This window comes from Rhipicephalus microplus, chromosome 2 (genome assembly GCF_043290135.1).
Source record: "Rhipicephalus microplus isolate Deutch F79 chromosome 2, USDA_Rmic, whole genome shotgun sequence".
Lineage (NCBI taxonomy): Eukaryota > Metazoa > Arthropoda > Arachnida > Ixodida > Ixodidae > Rhipicephalus > Rhipicephalus microplus.
The window spans coordinates 251,692,765-251,710,246 of NC_134701.1; the positions used below are offsets into that span (position 1 = coordinate 251,692,765).

Below are 17,482 nucleotides of genomic sequence, written 5' to 3' on the forward strand. Positions count from 1 at the left end.
CAGGTAAGAAAAAAAAGAAGCATATATAATGGCTAGTTCATGTTTAGTAAAATACGATATAGAAGAAAACCCAATCAGAACCAGGGGCGAGAGCCACTCTCAAGATTTAGTTTATTACCATTCATATATGTTCTGAAGGCACAAGTTAGTTAAGTTGGGCCTTCATGCTTTCCGGGCCACCTCGTTGTGAAAATCAATTTGACTTCTAGTTCACGAAGCGCTGCATTGGAAAAAATAGGTTTTCGCATTTCGTTTCCCGTTTTCTGATTGAGTTCCGTTTACCAACGCTTTTAATGCCTGCCCGTTTTTTTCTTTATGCTGAGAAGTTTTCACTAAAGGAACATTTTTTTTTATTGAAACCATGTTAAAATCGATGGAAATGGGCGCTATGCGCTTGTGCGCTGATTGAATTAGCAGACCTCTATTGGTTAGGACGGGCTGATTACTTGCGTCAACACTTCATACGTTCTGTCATGAAAGTAAGAGAAATCCGGTACTTCTCGAAGATTTTTAACACTGTTTTTTTTAGTTGCCTGATTTTTTAACGTAACAAGTAGGATTTTTCGGCACTAAAATAGAGAAGCGGCTGACTTCTAACAACAGGACGGAAAGCTTTTTTGTTGGCACGGCTGACAACGCAACCTGAGATTACTACTGTTGCGAAGACTGGCATCGAAACTTGAGTTTTTCACACGGTTGTCGCCTACTCTAACGATGTATCCTCCCTGCCCTCCCTCACTTCAATAATCTGTCTTTTCCTTCCTGCGCAAAACTACGACTTGTGTATGCCTCTTGTGAACGATTTCAACTGCACAGCTTGCATGCAGATAAGGGCCCCAACATAAATGTTCCGATGTGCAGTTATGCATGACCATACCAGTTACAAGCCTTTAACGCATTGGTAAATGAATCTTCAGCACTTTAGCATACCAGGCCTGGATAGAGTATGAGCAGCTGATGTTTAAACACATCAATAGTAGCTGGATAATTCCTTTTGCCTATTTTACTAATGACTATAGTTAGAATGTAATCTAGTAACCTAAAAAAAAGCTAGGCCTTGTATGCCGCGCAATATGAAAAGTAGGTATGAAACGTAAGGCAACATTAAACAGTATAGTTCAAGAGTAAAGAAGAGAAAAAGTGTAAATGAAAAGCAGGGAGGGAGGTATCAAAGCAATGTGCTCCCGGTCATCACAGTGGCCACAGTGAAAAAGAATGGCGGTCGTCGTACCTACACTTACCAAACTGTACTGTCGCTACATCAAATTTCTGCTTGCATACGTAAACGTCTTTAGAGTAAGGGAAGTTTCTTGCTTCAGACGTACAGGATAGTTACGGTTGTTGCGTGAGTTTGCGTGCGTCACTGCACAGTAATGAGCGTGTGTCGGTGCGTGCGAGTTTGTAGCGGAACCCAACGTTGTTTTCCTAGTAGCCGCTGTCGATGTTGTGAAAGGCATGCATGCCCCCTTGCGCTCTTTTTTCTTTCGTTAGTGTTACTGCAGTCGTGTGACGAGGTATATCGTTGTGTATTGTCGAAGTTCGACCACCCAGTGCATGAACAGTACAGGCTTTTACGCAGTTGCTGAACTGGCCTTGGCCGTCATTATTTGCGGGCACATGCGCATCGGTACGCATGCTTCTTTGCATTTCCAAAAGAACGGTGTTCGTCGCTAAGCCTGAGCGTCAGATATCGAAGCCACTGCTACTTGCTTGCCATAAACGCGTCGTTTACAGATATTCATCGGGGTCTGCATGAAGAAGAAAACCCATGTTCGCATAGAAGCACCAGAATACAGTGATATGCAAATGTAAGAAAACGTACATGAAGAAGATATTCGACTGCCGCTGCTTACTTATGGGCCACGTGTGCTTGGAGTTCATGCAAGTGATTGGACTGCGTTTATGCCGGAAGGAAGTGGAAGTCTGCTCCATTAAAGCAGATCATTCTGCGCCTTTTTATCCGAACGCCGGTATATCAACGTAGAATGTTTTCCGGATGCGTCACTGGCGGCTAGTCACGGGAAGTCGACCGTGACGCATGCATATATTCGTGTAGGACATCGATTTCCGCTCCTTTTCCGTCACTGCTATCGTCAAACCATCAGACCTAAAGTTAGACGCCACACTTGGTTTCCCTGAAAGAAAGCGGTGATGTTGCTGCTTCTCGAAGGAATTATTGAAGCTCTAGTAATGAACATAAATCATGCGCCATAGCACATAATAACCAGGTGTCATTAATAAAACAGTCATGGTACTTTAATAACGAAACTATGAAACGATGTGATTTTCGTTGACGTGCATAGCATGTGGAATGAATGCAAATATGGTTGATGTAGTAGTTTCGAAAGCATATAAGCGATTACTTTTTATACTTGTAGTCGCAGTTCTCTTTTACCATCGAAGCTGTGCTCTGTCGAGTCTTTTGATTCTGTTGTAGGCGTAATGCTGATGACGTCGTTCATTATACGAGAGTGTGCCACAGAAATTGGGTAAATGCTACTACGCAGGGCTGCCCCCCCCCCACCAAAAAATGAAGAAAAGAACAATTGTAGTGGTCAGAAGCTGTTGAAACTTATAAAAGACAAGAGAAAAAAAATACGGCGGGCGCTGAAGGTGCATGTTGTAGTAATAATTAGAATAACAAAAAGTAGCTTGTTTTCGTTCGCGCTAAGAACGTAGCTGTCTCGACTTGTTTCTTCGACATTTGAGCTTTCAGAATGGTCCATCTTCCTCGTTCTCCCGATGAGCGTCATCGAGAACTGGCGTGGGCTAACGTGTGGTAATGGCCATTGTGTGATTCGACTACAGGCGGGAAATGTACCCAATTACGTGCAAACAACTGTACATTGTATTTCCAAAAAAAAAAAAAACATTCCTGGTGACGTTGCCATGACGTGCATCTAAAGCGAGGTCTTCTGTGTAAACCTGTTTATAACAGTGGCATGGTCAAAATACTGGCACGCCAAAGCTTAACGACGAGTGTTCGAAAGAGAGTAGCGATAAAATACACCTGAAAGACCTGCGAAACGTAAAAATGATCCACTTCACAAACAGAACGCCATGAGGTTTACTGTTTTATTAGTGTCCACGAAACAAAACTGGTTGAATCTTTAGAAGCTCCATTGGAGAGCTTCATATGCTCGCGCCTGGTCTGGCGACCGCCGGAGTGTACGCTAGTGTTACCAGTGTACACTTCTCCGTTCAACGCTTATTCGCAGCTCTGGTTGACTCTCCGGTGATCCCAGCATTGCTCACTAGATGGCGAGCCGCCACCCAAAACGTCGATTTTCGACAGCCTGCGTGCTCGCCTACTCGCGCCTGCGTCCACTGTTCTCGTCACTTCGTGGGCACGGCAGCACGTGAAAAGTTCCTATGATGAGTGTTACGCACAAACAGACAGGCACAGAACTTTATTAAGGTCCTGAGGAACACTACCTCAAGGAGGTAGAGCAGCAGGCCGCTCCCACGTCGGAACGGGTAGGCCGAGCCTCAGCGCCGCGTCGTGGGCCCTCTGGGCAGCCCAGAGTTGATGTACAAGTTCTGAGCTCCTCATGTATTGATCCATCCATGCAAGCCCCCTCACCTGTCTGCCCTCAACCCCGTTGAAGGACGCCTGATAGCTTCACGTCTACCGTTTATGAGCGTAAGGCATTTGACTGAATGTTGTGGCAAGTATGGCATAATGGGGCAGGTAGTAAACACGCCCATCGACGTGGCCAACACTGTGCAGTTCTGGCCATGGAACGTGCCCAAAATGCTCTTAGATAATTCACTTTACGGATATGGTGGTGATTCTTTTCTTTTGCATGACTGAATTGAAACCAGATCATAAGACAATATTCAAAGAATATTGCCTGCATATATATTTATGACCAAGTGTGGCTTTACACATGGCTCTTCCCTTACCTTTCGGCAGTGGCTGTGCTGTGTGTACCACTACATCGCTGCAATGCTAATCACATTAAAGTGCAAATAATACAGACAGTAATTGTAAAGTTGCCTTGTCAAACATTTTCTATTGAAGGGACAGAAGAAAAGGCTGATGTAGGAACGAAGTTTATTTTTCGGCCTCGGACTACCAAGGTGACAGTTAATAGATTTATCTTGTTTTCTCATTCCTATTCATTGTGTACATCGTCCATTCTATAGCTTTTCAACGAAACAGTTTTGGCTTTTAGTGCTTATTTGTCTTGAATACGACGTGAACAGCTATACAAATAGATAAATAAAGAAATAAAAAAAAAACGCCAGATAGACACAAGTGACCATGAACAATTTTCTAGTACACATTGAACGCTCACTTCACGTTCTCTGTTCCCAGATAACGTTGGTGTGTCGTATCTTCAGGCAATGCTCTAAGCATCATTCTTTGATGTCGTCACATACTGTCGTTCTTCTCTTTCGTTGTTTTTACACTCCATTTTTCTTTCCCGAATTGAGGGTGGCAAACGGGAGGCGTCCTCTGGTTTACCTTCCTGTCCTTCCTTCAGATAACAAAGTTAGCCTGTCTCTATCCATCTTTATTTTAACGTGACGTGTGTTTAGCAACAATGACGACAGAGCGGGCACTGCAGCAGGTAAAGTTATGAACGGTACTGTCGTGCATAACGGATCGTTTGACACTTTTTATTCTTGCTATCGGTTAACATGTCCGGCTCTTTCTTCGCTCTTTGCAGCCGCGGTGTGCCTCTTGGTGAACCTTGCCGACGTCGTAAAAGGCTCATCCGGGCCGCGTTGGCTGAGCGAGCCTCCTGCGCGGCTGCTGTTCTCCAACTGGACGGGAGCCACGGTGCGGTGCTCGGCCGAGGGTGACCCACGCCCCAACGTGTGGTGGGTGAGCGCGGTCGACGGACTCAATGCCAGTGCGCTGTCGGCCGCCACTTCCCGACCGCAGCTGCTGACGGTGCACGAGGGCACGCTAACCTTCATGCCCTTCCGCGCACACCAGTTTCGAGAGGAAGTGCACCGCGGATCCTTCCGCTGCCGGGCGCGTAACGCAAGAGGCACCGTGCTCAGCACCGCCGTGCACGTCAACGCCGGTAAGCACAGACTCACCTCTCGCGTTGTTTAGGAGTTGCAGGATCTGCGAAAATCTAGTGTTATAGCGGTGTCACACGAGCAATGCGATCACAGTCAGGATCGCTCCCGATTAGGAATGAACCGGATCGCTATTAAATGCACAATGCCACATTTAATTGATGATATATATGTGGGGTTTAACGTCCGAAAATCCCCATTTGATTATGAGAGACGCCGTAGTAGAGGGCTCCGGAAATTTAAACATCTAGGGTCTTTTGACGTGCACCCAAATCTGAGCACACGGGCCTATAACACTTCCGCCTCCATCGGAAATGCAGCCACAGCAGCCGGGATGCGATCCCGCGACCTGCGGGTCAGCAGCGGAGTACGTTAGCCACTAGACCACCGCGGCAGGGCAATGCCACATTTATTCACTGCACATTAAATGTGCAGTGTAACATTTAATCGGGATCAGGACAGATCGATATCAGGACGATCTCAATCCGCAAATGTGATCTGTACACGGAATTGCGATGCGACTTTCGTCTGCGCTTACTCGATCCGTAAAAGTTTCGCCGATGTGGCACTGGAGATTGTTGGTCGCCATTAAGATATCCGATTCGGATGGATCGTAATCACGACCAAATACACCCGTGTGACTTGGGTATCGTTGGTTGTGAGTCAAAGATAATCATCTTGTCAGTGAGTGAAATGCGAAAAAAAAACATGCAGACAGACAGAGAGATGGACGGACGGATGGTCGGACGGACGGATGGGCGAGTGGGCGGGCAGGTGGGCGGGCTTGTGTTTCAGTGAGAATCTGCTTGCCAAGCAAGTATTCCACCACAGCCTGGTGTTTTACCACAGATGTTCTACCACCACCTTATTCCGAAACTGTTAAGAAAAAAAAAACACGATTATATGAACGTCATGCAGTGGAAGGACTCTCCCTAATACATGCAATATTGCGTGGCAGAAGCGCAGAAATACAAGATTGGGTGTTTAAGAGCCCATGGGTGTTCAAGAGCCCAGCAAAGATTGGGTTTTTAAAAGCCCATTCATTACAAAGTGCTCTAGCGTACTTATTCATGATCAACTGAAAAACCATTTACACAGTGACAAGCTGCAAAGGTTCACATGCTGCTTTACGGACGCCCTTTCCCGATTCGTTGAAAGAGAGAGAGAGAAACGAGAAAAAGAAAAAGGAAGGCAGGGAGGTTAGCCAGATGGTAGCATCCGGTATGCTACCCTACACCGGGTTGGGGAATAGGGAGTTAAAAGAGTGAGAGAGGGTTAAAAATAAATACGAGAAAAAACGAATACACACGAACACACATAGTCCACTCAGAGGCGTTCCGACAAGCCAGTAGTTCGCAAGAAGCCTGGTAGCGCTTGCACGGCCTTCTACTGTGATGATGAGTCATGACGATGGCGCAGTATACTTTATTCTGACAGCGGCTGGTCCTCTAACTTGTTTAGTGTATTAGAAAGATATTGTATTTCTAGGTTATATTTCGGGCAGTCACACAGGACGTGTCAAATTGTCTCTCTTCATCCCCGCAGTGTGCACAGCCGGCGGTGTCGGCCATCTCTGTGTGGAACGCGTACGCATGGGTAAACGAGACTCCCAACCATAGTATGCACGGAGCAGTAGCGTCACCTCGTCGAAGTTTTGTTGGGAGCTGTAAGTTCAACGTAGGATCAAGACTAACTATGATGTAGTGGACGCCAAAAGACTGTTCTTTCATTAGAAGTTCTAGAATAGATCGAAACGGCTAGTGTTATTCGTTGAGTCATTAGCTTCTTTACGGCACAGTTGAGGCACTCACCGAGAACCAAAGCGAGACCACCAAGTAACAAGATTATGCACACGGAACTCGATTACGCCATTGTGTTGTATTCTTCAAGGCAAAGTTCAGAAGTCCTCAAAGTGTTTATAGCGAAATTTTACACGAAAGAGATGTAAGTAGCATGACCGAGGAGTATCTGGCTGAATCGCTAATCTTTTGGCATTTACGACAAGAAAAAAAAAACGGAATCACTGCGTGCAACAACAAAGAAAACAATGTAAAGAAAATGTGACCGGACAGCGTGACTGCGACCTTTTCACGTTGCTGCCTTCTCCCGCCCTCTTGTAAGAGATTCTCGAGGGACGAGAAATTATGCAACGTTCCCTGCTCAACTCTCTTCACAATATATTGTGGCTTGTCGCCCACGGTAACGCTGAGGAATGACACTTATAAGCTAAATGTTCGGGCATATCTCTGACGGCCAACTTTTCGTAAATTAGTTTAGGTTTCTGTCGGCAAAGTTTGAAATAAAACCCCTCTTTACGCATTTCCCGTTCCCTCTTTCAGACTGTACACTGTACGCTGCTGTGCTTCTTCGGTGCAGGGTGTAATCTGTGCAATATTGATCGCATAATTTTATATCAGGTGCACGTTGAACTATACGCGCGTTCTAGTATTTCTGTTTCGCAACAGCAGTTTCATTGCAGTGCTTCTTTCTTCGGTCACCCGCAAAACGTGGCACGTCAGGAACCGAAGGCACGAGCATTTTTTCAAGCTTCTATACTTCCGGTAAAAAAAGTTATGGTTTGCTCTGTGCACGGATTCAGTGCAATCATCCAATATGCAAGGATAGCCAAGCATAGATTGCGATGTATGCGATATGTTAGATATGCTCAAGATTTACGCAGTTATTTTTTTTAATTTCTTTTATTGAAAAGTATGCGACTTCTGTACCTGAATAAAGTATTTGGATGCTAAAAAAGGGACTGGATAAAAACGTAAACTTGAAAGTGGTTAGCGAAGAACCACCTCACTCGGTGAAGGAAGAACACACGTATACAAGAAATGCAATTGGTGACGTGATAAGGAGAGTGAATGGCATGTTGGAATTCTTTTCTCGAGTCTGTAGTTTGCGACCGCTTTGGATCTTTCATGTTTAATCGGTGTCGACACTCAAGACAGAAAAAATAACAAACAAGTAGCATAACGTAACCAATAGTACGCTAACAAACTTTTGGCGTCATTTTACGTCGCTGCACTGTAAGAAACCCTTTCTTTCTCTAGTTTTTCGCGAGGTCATTCAGTGCGCAGCGAAGTCGCTGGGCATTCAAATAAAACGGATTCTGGGCAAAGCAACCTTTTTTTTTTCACTGGATATTTGAAAATAAAGTTTACCGTAGATGGTTCATTCGAATTGTGTACATAGTCGTTTTGGAAAGTCAAGTGGTGAATTCGTGATGTGCTTTGAAAATAAAGTGAGTAAAAAAAGAAAAAAAAGGAGAAAAAGAAACGCGGTTTTCGGAAGGATTCATTTCACGTCACGCACGTTTCGTGTTCGGGCATAGCGTTTCAGACGAATCCATATTTCCTCTGTCGCTGGAAACACACACAGAGACTCCCACTGCTTTTGCATTCAAGCCGCGCGTGTATAGATACAGAGACAGTTTTCATAATCTAACCAAACACTTCTAACTCTACCCCCTTCCTTTTTTCTCTCACCCTTAACACTGCGAGGCAGCGTGGCAATCATGTCGGGTGGCTTTGCGATAAAGCGACGTGACGGAAATCTTTGAACACGGAATACCTCTTGAAAATTTATCATATTTCTTTATTATACGTAGGTGACAAAATATATAAAAAACGACCTCTTTCAAACGAGCTCCGAAGCCGTTGCAACGATGGTTTTACGTGCGGGGAAGGCCTTTGATTTCCATTTGCTTTCTTATGTTTGTCCGTTGTGTTTTAGGCTCGACTGGTATTTGCTAGTAGTACTAGAAGTTACTAGTTACCTTACCTTTAGTATGTAGTTAGTAAAACCACCTTTACGTTCCTGCAATTACTATTCACGACAATAGAATTAAGAAAAAAAAACATAGTTATATACCTCCTCATGGGGAACGGTATAAGAAGAGAGTGAGTGAGTCCAATATTTACTGTACCATTGATACAAAAAAGCTCGCACAATGTCTTTTGATGTTTGACAGCTATAGCACGGTTCAATGCAAATTCACCAATGTTGAATCTTGGTGATACATTTTCATTTTGACGACTGACGTCCACGATCAATGAGTAAACAAACTGTTGTTGTTATGGTTCTAGTTCACAATACGTACGGTCATCGATGCTCGTGCAAGGCGTAGTAGATTACGATGAGAGCAGAATCAAGGCCCAACACGCAATTTTCGAGCGACAGCGACAAACTTCTATTGTCGCGCCATCGCGTCGCGACGGCTGCAACCACATGTCGGAGACAAAGTGTCATTGTTGCTAGATAGAAAAGTATCGCGTGCGTGTCCATAAATTTTGAAGAAAAATTTTAAAAGTAGGTAAATGATAACATTACAAGTTATTATGGTCTTGTGTGCCATAAAGAAGCCACAAAAGCATTTGACGACCTTGTTTGTTTTTGCAATTTTTGGTTTAACCACGACAGGGTGCCCAGCAGCGTACGCTACGGAGGCTACGACGCACTTTCCCTGACGATTTCACATTGCAGCAAGCTACCATACTTGTAACAAGTTACCACCGAAACATCAAAACAAACCATTAAAAACAAGATTTATGACAAAATACGGTCGCTTTTTGACTCTCCGCGTGACATGCGAATGTAAAGAAGCTGGTCGATACCTTCCACTCCTCGAAGTACGCGTGGATAATTAGCATCGAGTGCAAATTGCTACCGGAGCAAGGATAATTGGTGCAGCCGTGTTGCCGGAAATCGTCACGCTGGCTTCAGTGTAACAAGCGATCTTTTATAGTTTTCCAGAAACGCTAGACGAGACGAGTGACGGCTACGGATGGGCCTCCGCGACAGCGAATCCCGTGGCGTGTCGCTGTCGCTCGAAAATCACGTGCATGGAGTTGAGCCTACAGAAAAAAGCGGTGTGACAGCGTCGTGTCTATGCTTTTGGCGGGCCACGATTTTTCGTGGGCGAGTGTAAACGGAGCACGCGAAGTTACAGCTAGCCCTATTGGCCAGGCATGCAGTTAGGCAGCACAAAAATACTTTAAAGACGAATGTAGTTCTTGGGATACTTCGGCACAGAAATTTTGCTCTCTCTCTCTCTCTCTCTGTGTGTGTGTGTGTGTGTGTGTGTGTGTGTGTGTGTGTGTGTGTGTGTGTGTGTGTGTGTGTGTGCGTGCGTGCGTGCGTGCGTGCTTTTCCTGCTTGTCTGCCTGTCACCCAATTCAGAAAAATGGTGAAAGTTTAACCCCTTCCTATGCGACCAGTCATCTTGATCTGGTTTCTGCGTCCACATGTACTGATACTGTCAACGAAAAAACACTAATATTATGCTTAGTTAGGCGCAACATCATTGAGCTATAATGTTGCGCGATCTAGTGAGCATTGTTGGAATCACCATAGAGGTGACCGAAGCGGTGAAACTTGAGCGGCTAACCTTAGGCGGCGAACAGAAAAATTCAAACTGGCAACACTGGTTTACACGTCGGTGGTCGCCGGATGAGGCGCGAGCATGTATATGAAGCTCGCCGATCAAGCTCCTAAATATTCATCCACCTCCGCTTAGTGGACACCGATAAAACAGCGAAGCTGGTGGCGCTCCTTTCGTGAAGGTAACATATTTCAATGTTTTGCCAGTCTTTCGCATGTGTTTTATTGCTGCTCTCTATTGTACACTCTTCGTTAAGCTTTGAGGTGGGGTGCACGTTAAAGAACCCCAGGTGGTCAAAATTTCCGAAGCCCTCCACTACGGCGTCTCTCATAATCATATGGTGGTTTTGGGACATTAAACCCCACAAATAAATCATCAATCAAGCTTTGAGGTGGCAGTATCATAACCATACCACTCTTTTACACAGGTTTACAGAGAAGCCTTCGCTTAAAATGCACGTCATGGCAAGGTCCGCAGGAATGTTTCTGGGAAGACAATGTAAAAAGTTGGACTTTAGCGCTCACACTTTCGTCTGTTTTTCCCCCCTTCTTGACTCTATTGTATCTTTCCTCCACGCTCAAACTGAACTGCGCTGAAGCAATATCACTTCACCTCATACATCGTCATTCACTCCGTGCATGTGCTGTGATTTTTTTTTTTGCGTAGTATGTTATGGTAGAGCTCAATACGGTGTGTGGCGTGGCCACCCTTACTGCGCATGCGCGCCCCTCCCCCACTCCTACGCTGCCTTTTCTCTCGCCCAGGAATGCCGAGGCCGGCAACGTCTGCTAGCCAAAGCTCGCCCCTCCCTCTCTCTGCTCAAGGCATTTCTGCCAGCTGTGTTTATACATTATGCCACTAAGGCGCATGCACATGCCCCCCCCCCCCCTCTTTTTTTTTTCAGGCACTGCGCAGTGCTCCCGACTGGGTTGCAGAAATTAGGCACCTTTTCTCATCTTCTAACCACTACGACCACCTCCCCCCTTTTCGCCTCGCAAAGCCGACGCAGGCAGCGCCTGCTAGCGAGTTTCTTGATTGAAAAACGCCGACTTCTCACGCTTTTTTTTTATTGCATTGTATATCAAGATTGTTTACTTTTCACATATGTACATATTGGTCAAAATACGAGTTCGCCACAAAATACACCCACAAAATTCATTCAAGTACCGTGACCTCTTAGTTGACTATTGATCAATAGGTTGGCATTCATAACAATGGCTTAATGCCCACAATCCAGTCTGGTACATCCTCTTGGCCCTTCAGCACTTCAAGAAAATGGCACACTGATTGGCAAAAATATTGGCGCACAGATCCGCGTTTTCAGAAGCACATAGGGTTTTCCATGTATTGCGCAGGCCCCGAAGCATGATTAGATCATAAGGTACGCCTGCCTCGTTTTAAACCGAAAGGAAATGGATGCCGTGTGGACTTAACGCTAATTCTTTTTTCAAGGTTCTCTGCAATATGTTGTTCTGCGTCAGAAGTCATTGAACATGTGATACTGTCTTCTCACGCTGCACAACAGTTCATTGGCCGCTCCCTATATATAGGAACTGGACCTTGACTTTCAAGGTAGTGCCGGTGGAAGATATCTACTGTGTGTTGTTGAACAATAAAAATTCGCAGCGTGTGCGTTACCTGAAAACAGGCAATGATCGCTGTGTCTAATGAGAGTCTTCTGCCTCTCATTGCCTATTAGCAGTCATTGGCATGTCCCAGTAGGAAACACAGGTCCATCACTGCGTGGTTTGCGCCTCCCCAGGTTTGTCTCCTGCGCAACGCCGTGATGAGCGTCAGCGTCAACGTTACCGCCAGTGTTACTGTTAGCGCCCGCTGCTTTGTATCTGCAAATGGTTCCTTCTAGCGGGAAATGGTGTAATTTTCTTGGTCTTATGATCGTGCGAATTTTTCTAATGTCATTTCCGTGACAGAAATACGTCGCTGAAGTCTTTGTGAACCCTGGCATAAAATACCTGTTTGGTAAAAAAAAATTGGCAGCATATCCATGGAGTGAAGGATGGAGAGTGGGGCGAAGCATTCGTCCGTCCATTCGTTCTTGATTCCGTCCGTCCATGTGTCCGTCTGTGTGACCGTCCATGCGTCCATCCGCCCGTCCGTGCGTGCGTCTGTTCGAGCGTCCATCCCTGCGTTCGTCCATGCATCCGCCCCTGCGTCCGTTCATGCGTCCATCTATGCATGTGGCTGTGTGTTCGTTCGTTAATCTATTCAACACTACAAGTACCACCAGCTCGCATCTTTTCATCATATATTCCCCATATAGAAGCACCGACATCCAGCGGACATTCCAAAGACTAAACGACAGGTGGCACACGCACACTTTCTTACGGCTTGGGCTTCGTATCTACTTCCCACCTTTAATCACCTCGAGTTCATGGTATATACTAGTTCATTGTATTCATGCCACTGCGGCTCAACGCTCGCTAAACCTTTCTAAAACTAAGGAGGTTACACCCAGTGAGTATAACGTAGTAACCCTTTCTTGTCAGATAGTGCTCAATGTACATGCCAATGGCTGCTAATGGGGATCGCAGCGTGCGCGTTAACTAAAAGCCGAATGCCCCTGTCTCTCATTCCCAATGAGCAGCCCTTGGCATGTACATTGAGCACTATTTTTTGTTCTTCAACAACGCACAGAAGAAATCTCTCACCGGCACCACCTTGGAGGTCAAAATGTTATACCTGTTACATACTACAACGGCTACAAGGGATGAACGAGTGCCACTATAAGGAGCTTCGCCCCTAAAAATAGAAATTGTGTGGAACTTGCTGGACCGACACACACCATTTTCTTGTAAAAGTGCATTCGTATAAAGGACTTGGAGGCGATCTGATTATTTTTGGTGGGGAGAAGCTTTCGTAATAGCTTAGTTGTTATATGGATGAATGGGCATGGCTTGTGAAATCGATGTTGAAGGGAAAGCACGTTCTTCTGTGTCACAGAATTTGAAGGCGGTCCTAGTCCTTCACTTTAATGTCCGACGATAGTTATTGCGCGAGAACGAAACGACGACACAGAGACAAGAAGGACACGAAAGACACGAGCGCAAACTTCCAACTGAGTTTATTGCGCAGAGCACGAAAATATATAGAGGAGACAGTGACCATGGCACAAGAGCAGAACATGAGTAAGAAAACCAAAAACAAACAACACAAATACAAAGGCACTGAAAAACAGCAAAGAAAAAAATCTAGAAGAAACCGAACCAGAAAGGTAAAGCTACCTGCCCGCACCGAATCCTTCGAGGAACCTGCGTTCCTTCTCGGACTAAGCCACGGAGGGCTTGCTAATCCAAGGCACCTGTGCGCGTTACCTGCCCGCACCGAATCCTTCGAGGAACCTGCGCTCCTTCTCGGACAAGGCCACGGAGGGCTTGCTAACACAAGGCACCTGTTCGCGTGCCATTTGCGCAGCCTCGACAATGACCCGGGTGCCCACATCTCTGTGTTTGTACAACGTCGCTGTTTCCTCGAAGAGGGGAACACACTTGCACTCAGTGCAGTGCTGGGCAAGAAAACCATCTTTCCCGTTTTTAACATTGTTCGCGTGCTCTCTCAGCCGATCGTTCAGGCACCTTCCAGTCGTTCCGACATAACAAGCACCACATGAAAGGGGGGTCCTATAGACGACTTCCCGGGAGCAGGCCGCATACCTGTTTCGATGTTGAACTCTGCAATCTGTTGATGATTTCGTTTTCAGGGGGTTGGTAGATTTGGTGAGGCTGATTAATTTGAACGGTGCTGAGAACATGACACGAACTCCAACACGTTTTCCGATTTTTTTGAGCCTATGTGATATCTGGTGTATGTATGGAATCACGGCTACCCTTTCACGTTCTGTATCCGTGTTGATCAGATTCTGTCGCGTTTTCTGCTCCGCCTTTTTAGTTCGCAGGATCGTCTCCGCAACAGACGCGATAAACGCCTCGGGGAAACCTGAAGCCTTAAGGCGGGAAACTTGAGCTTTGAAGCTCGAAGAGATATTGTGGGCGCAAGACCTATTTAAAGCATTCTCAAGGCAGGTTCGTGCTATGCCTCGCTTAACTATCTTACTGTGAGCAGAAGAAAAGGGAAGCAGAGGTTTCTGCGCACGTGGTTCATAACACCAACAGATGTGCTGTGAGCTAAAAACCAGATTTAAATCCAAAAAGCGTAATTTGTCATTATCGGGCATTTCATGTGTCACCACAAGAGGCTGCAAACAATTTTCGAACACGCCTATAGTTTGAGTGGCCAACGAGTGAAACATAGAAGACTCACAATTTAGAATAACCAAAAAATCATCCACGTATCTAAATATTTTGACGACATGCAAGCCTTCTAAATTTTCCTGTAGTTTTTTGCCCATTTTTGCCAATAGAAGATCACTGAGTAGAGGTGCTATGCATGAACCAATTGAAACACCCTTTTTCTGCAGATAAATGCAATCATTCCATTGAACGAAAGTGGACGTAAGATACAGCAAAACCAGGTCAAGAAAATCCCGCGAACTAATGCCAGTTTTTAATTGGAAGTTCAATTCTCCGAAAGTTTCTATGTTATTCCTTATACATTCTAGTACCTCCTCGTGAGGCAGCGAGTAGTATAGGTCCTTTATGTCAATTGAAAAACCGAAAAGATTAGATTGATTTGGTTGTTTGAAAAATTCTATCAGAGCCTGCGAGTTTTTGATCACAAATGGGTCGTCAATCTTTAGACATTTCAGATGGGTCTGAATAAACAAGCCGAGTTGCTTTTGCCACGTACCACTTTCTGTCACAATGACACGGAAGGGCATGTCAACTTTATGTGTTTTGGCAGAAAAAAACATGCTGAGCCCATTTTTGTCACTTTTGCTAATGTACTGTGCTAATGTACTGAGCAAAAGTGACAAAAATGGGCTCAGCATGTTTTTTCTGCCAAAACACATAAAGTTGACATGCCCTTCCGTGTCATTGTGACAGAAAGTGGTACGTGGCAAAAGCAACTCGGCTTGTTTATTCAGACCCATCTGAAATGTCTAAAGATTGACGACCCATTTGTGATCAAAAACTCGCAGGCTCTGATAGAATTTTTCAAACAACCAAATCAATCTAATCTTTTCGGTTTTTCAATTGACATAAAGGACCTATACTACTCGCTGCCTCACGAGGAGGTACTAGAATGTATAAGGAATAACATAGAAACTTTCGGAGAATTGAACTTCCAATTAAAAACTGGCATTAGTTCGCGGGATTTTCTTGACCTGGTTTTGCTGTATCTTACGTCCACTTTCGTTCAATGGAATGATTGCATTTATCTGCAGAAAAAGGGTGTTTCAATTGGTTCATGCATAGCACCTCTACTCAGTGATCTTCTATTGGCAAAAATGGGCAAAAAACTACAGGAAAATTTAGAAGGCTTGCATGTCGTCAAAATATTTAGATACGTGGATGATTTTTTGGTTATTCTAAATTGTGAGTCTTCTATGTTTCACTCGTTGGCCACTCAAACTATAGGCGTGTTCGAAAATTGTTTGCAGCCTCTTGTGGTGACACATGAAATGCCCGATAATGACAAATTACGCTTTTTGGATTTAAATCTGGTTTTTAGCTCACAGCACATCTGTTGGTGTTATGAACCACGTGCGCAGAAACCTCTGCTTCCCTTTTCTTCTGCTCACAGTAAGATAGTTAAGCGAGGCATAGCACGAACCTGCCTTGAGAATGCTTTAAATAGGTCTTGCGCCCACAATATCTCTTCGAGCTTCAAAGCTCAAGTTTCCCGCCTTAAGGCTTCAGGTTTCCCCGAGGCGTTTATCGCGTCTGTTGCGGAGACGATCCTGCGAACTAAAAAGGCGGAGCAGAAAACGCGACAGAATCTGATCAACACGGATACAGAACGTGAAAGGGTAGCCGTGATTCCATACATACACCAGATATCACATAGGCTCAAAAAAATCGGAAAACGTGTTGGAGTTCGTGTCATGTTCTCAGCACCGTTCAAATTAATCAGCCTCACCAAATCTACCAACCCCCTGAAAACGAAATCATCAACAGATTGCAGAGTTCAACATCGAAACAGGTATGCGGCCTGCTCCCGGGAAGTCGTCTATAGGACCCCCCTTTCATGTGGTGCTTGTTATGTCGGAACGACTGGAAGGTGCCTGAACGATCGGCTGAGAGAGCACGCGAACAATGTTAAAAACGGGAAAGATGGTTTTCTTGCCCAGCACTGCACTGAGTGCAAGTGTGTTCCCCTCTTCGAGGAAACAGCGACGTTGTACAAACACAGAGATGTGGGCACCCGGGTCATTGTCGAGGCTGCGCAAATGGCACGCGAACAGGTGCCTTGTGTTAGCAAGCCCTCCGTGGCCTTGTCCGAGAAGGAGCGCAGGTTCCTCGAAGGATTCGGTGCGGGCAGGTAACGCGCACAGGTGCCTTGGATTAGCAAGCCCTCCGTGGCTTAGTCCGAGAAGGAACGCAGGTTCCTCGAAGGATTCGGTGCGGGCAGGTAGCTTTACCTTTCTGGTTCGGTTTCTTCTAGATTTTTTCTTTGCTGTTTTTCAGTGCCTTTGTATTTGTGTTGTTTGTTTTTGGTTTTCTTACTCATGTTCTGCTCTTGTGCCATGGTCACTGTCTCCTCTATATATTTTCGTGCTCTGCGCAATAAACTCAGTTGGAAGTTTGCGCTCGTGTCTTTCGTGTCCTTCTTGTCTCTGTGTCGTCGTTTCGTTCTCGCGCAATAACTATCGTCATGCCATACCAACTAGCCCAAGCTGCCACACTTCTAAGTTTAATGTCCGGTAGGGGCACTCGCCCATCGGCGTTTGTGCGTCATGGTGCGTCGTGTGCCATGGGTTTACATTGTGCTTTGCGAAGATGGTGTAGCAAATCTTAAAGGCCACGTAAAAACAAGCGCGAGGACCTGCTTTACCAGGTGGCACAACAATCCATGCCGCTCACAACAACACCGACTGTTTCCTCAATGAGCTCATCAAAATAATTTTTCTTAGCCGTTCTAACAGTCATTCAGCCCTTGTGATAAGGAAGCGCATGCTCCGGTAAACTATGTATGCAATTT

General features: G+C 45.4%; 1 protein-coding gene across 1 annotated transcript in view; it reads left to right on the forward strand.

Annotated features, from left to right (window-relative positions):
- Positions 1–17,482, forward strand: part of LOC119169279 (cell adhesion molecule Dscam1) — a 160,555-nt gene that overhangs the window by 48,872 nt on the left and 94,201 nt on the right. Inside the window, exon 2 of the mRNA XM_075879613.1 lies at positions 4,677–5,039. Coding sequence (XP_075735728.1) covers positions 4,677–5,039 — 363 coding nt within the window. The remainder of the gene's footprint in view (positions 1–4,676; positions 5,040–17,482) is intronic.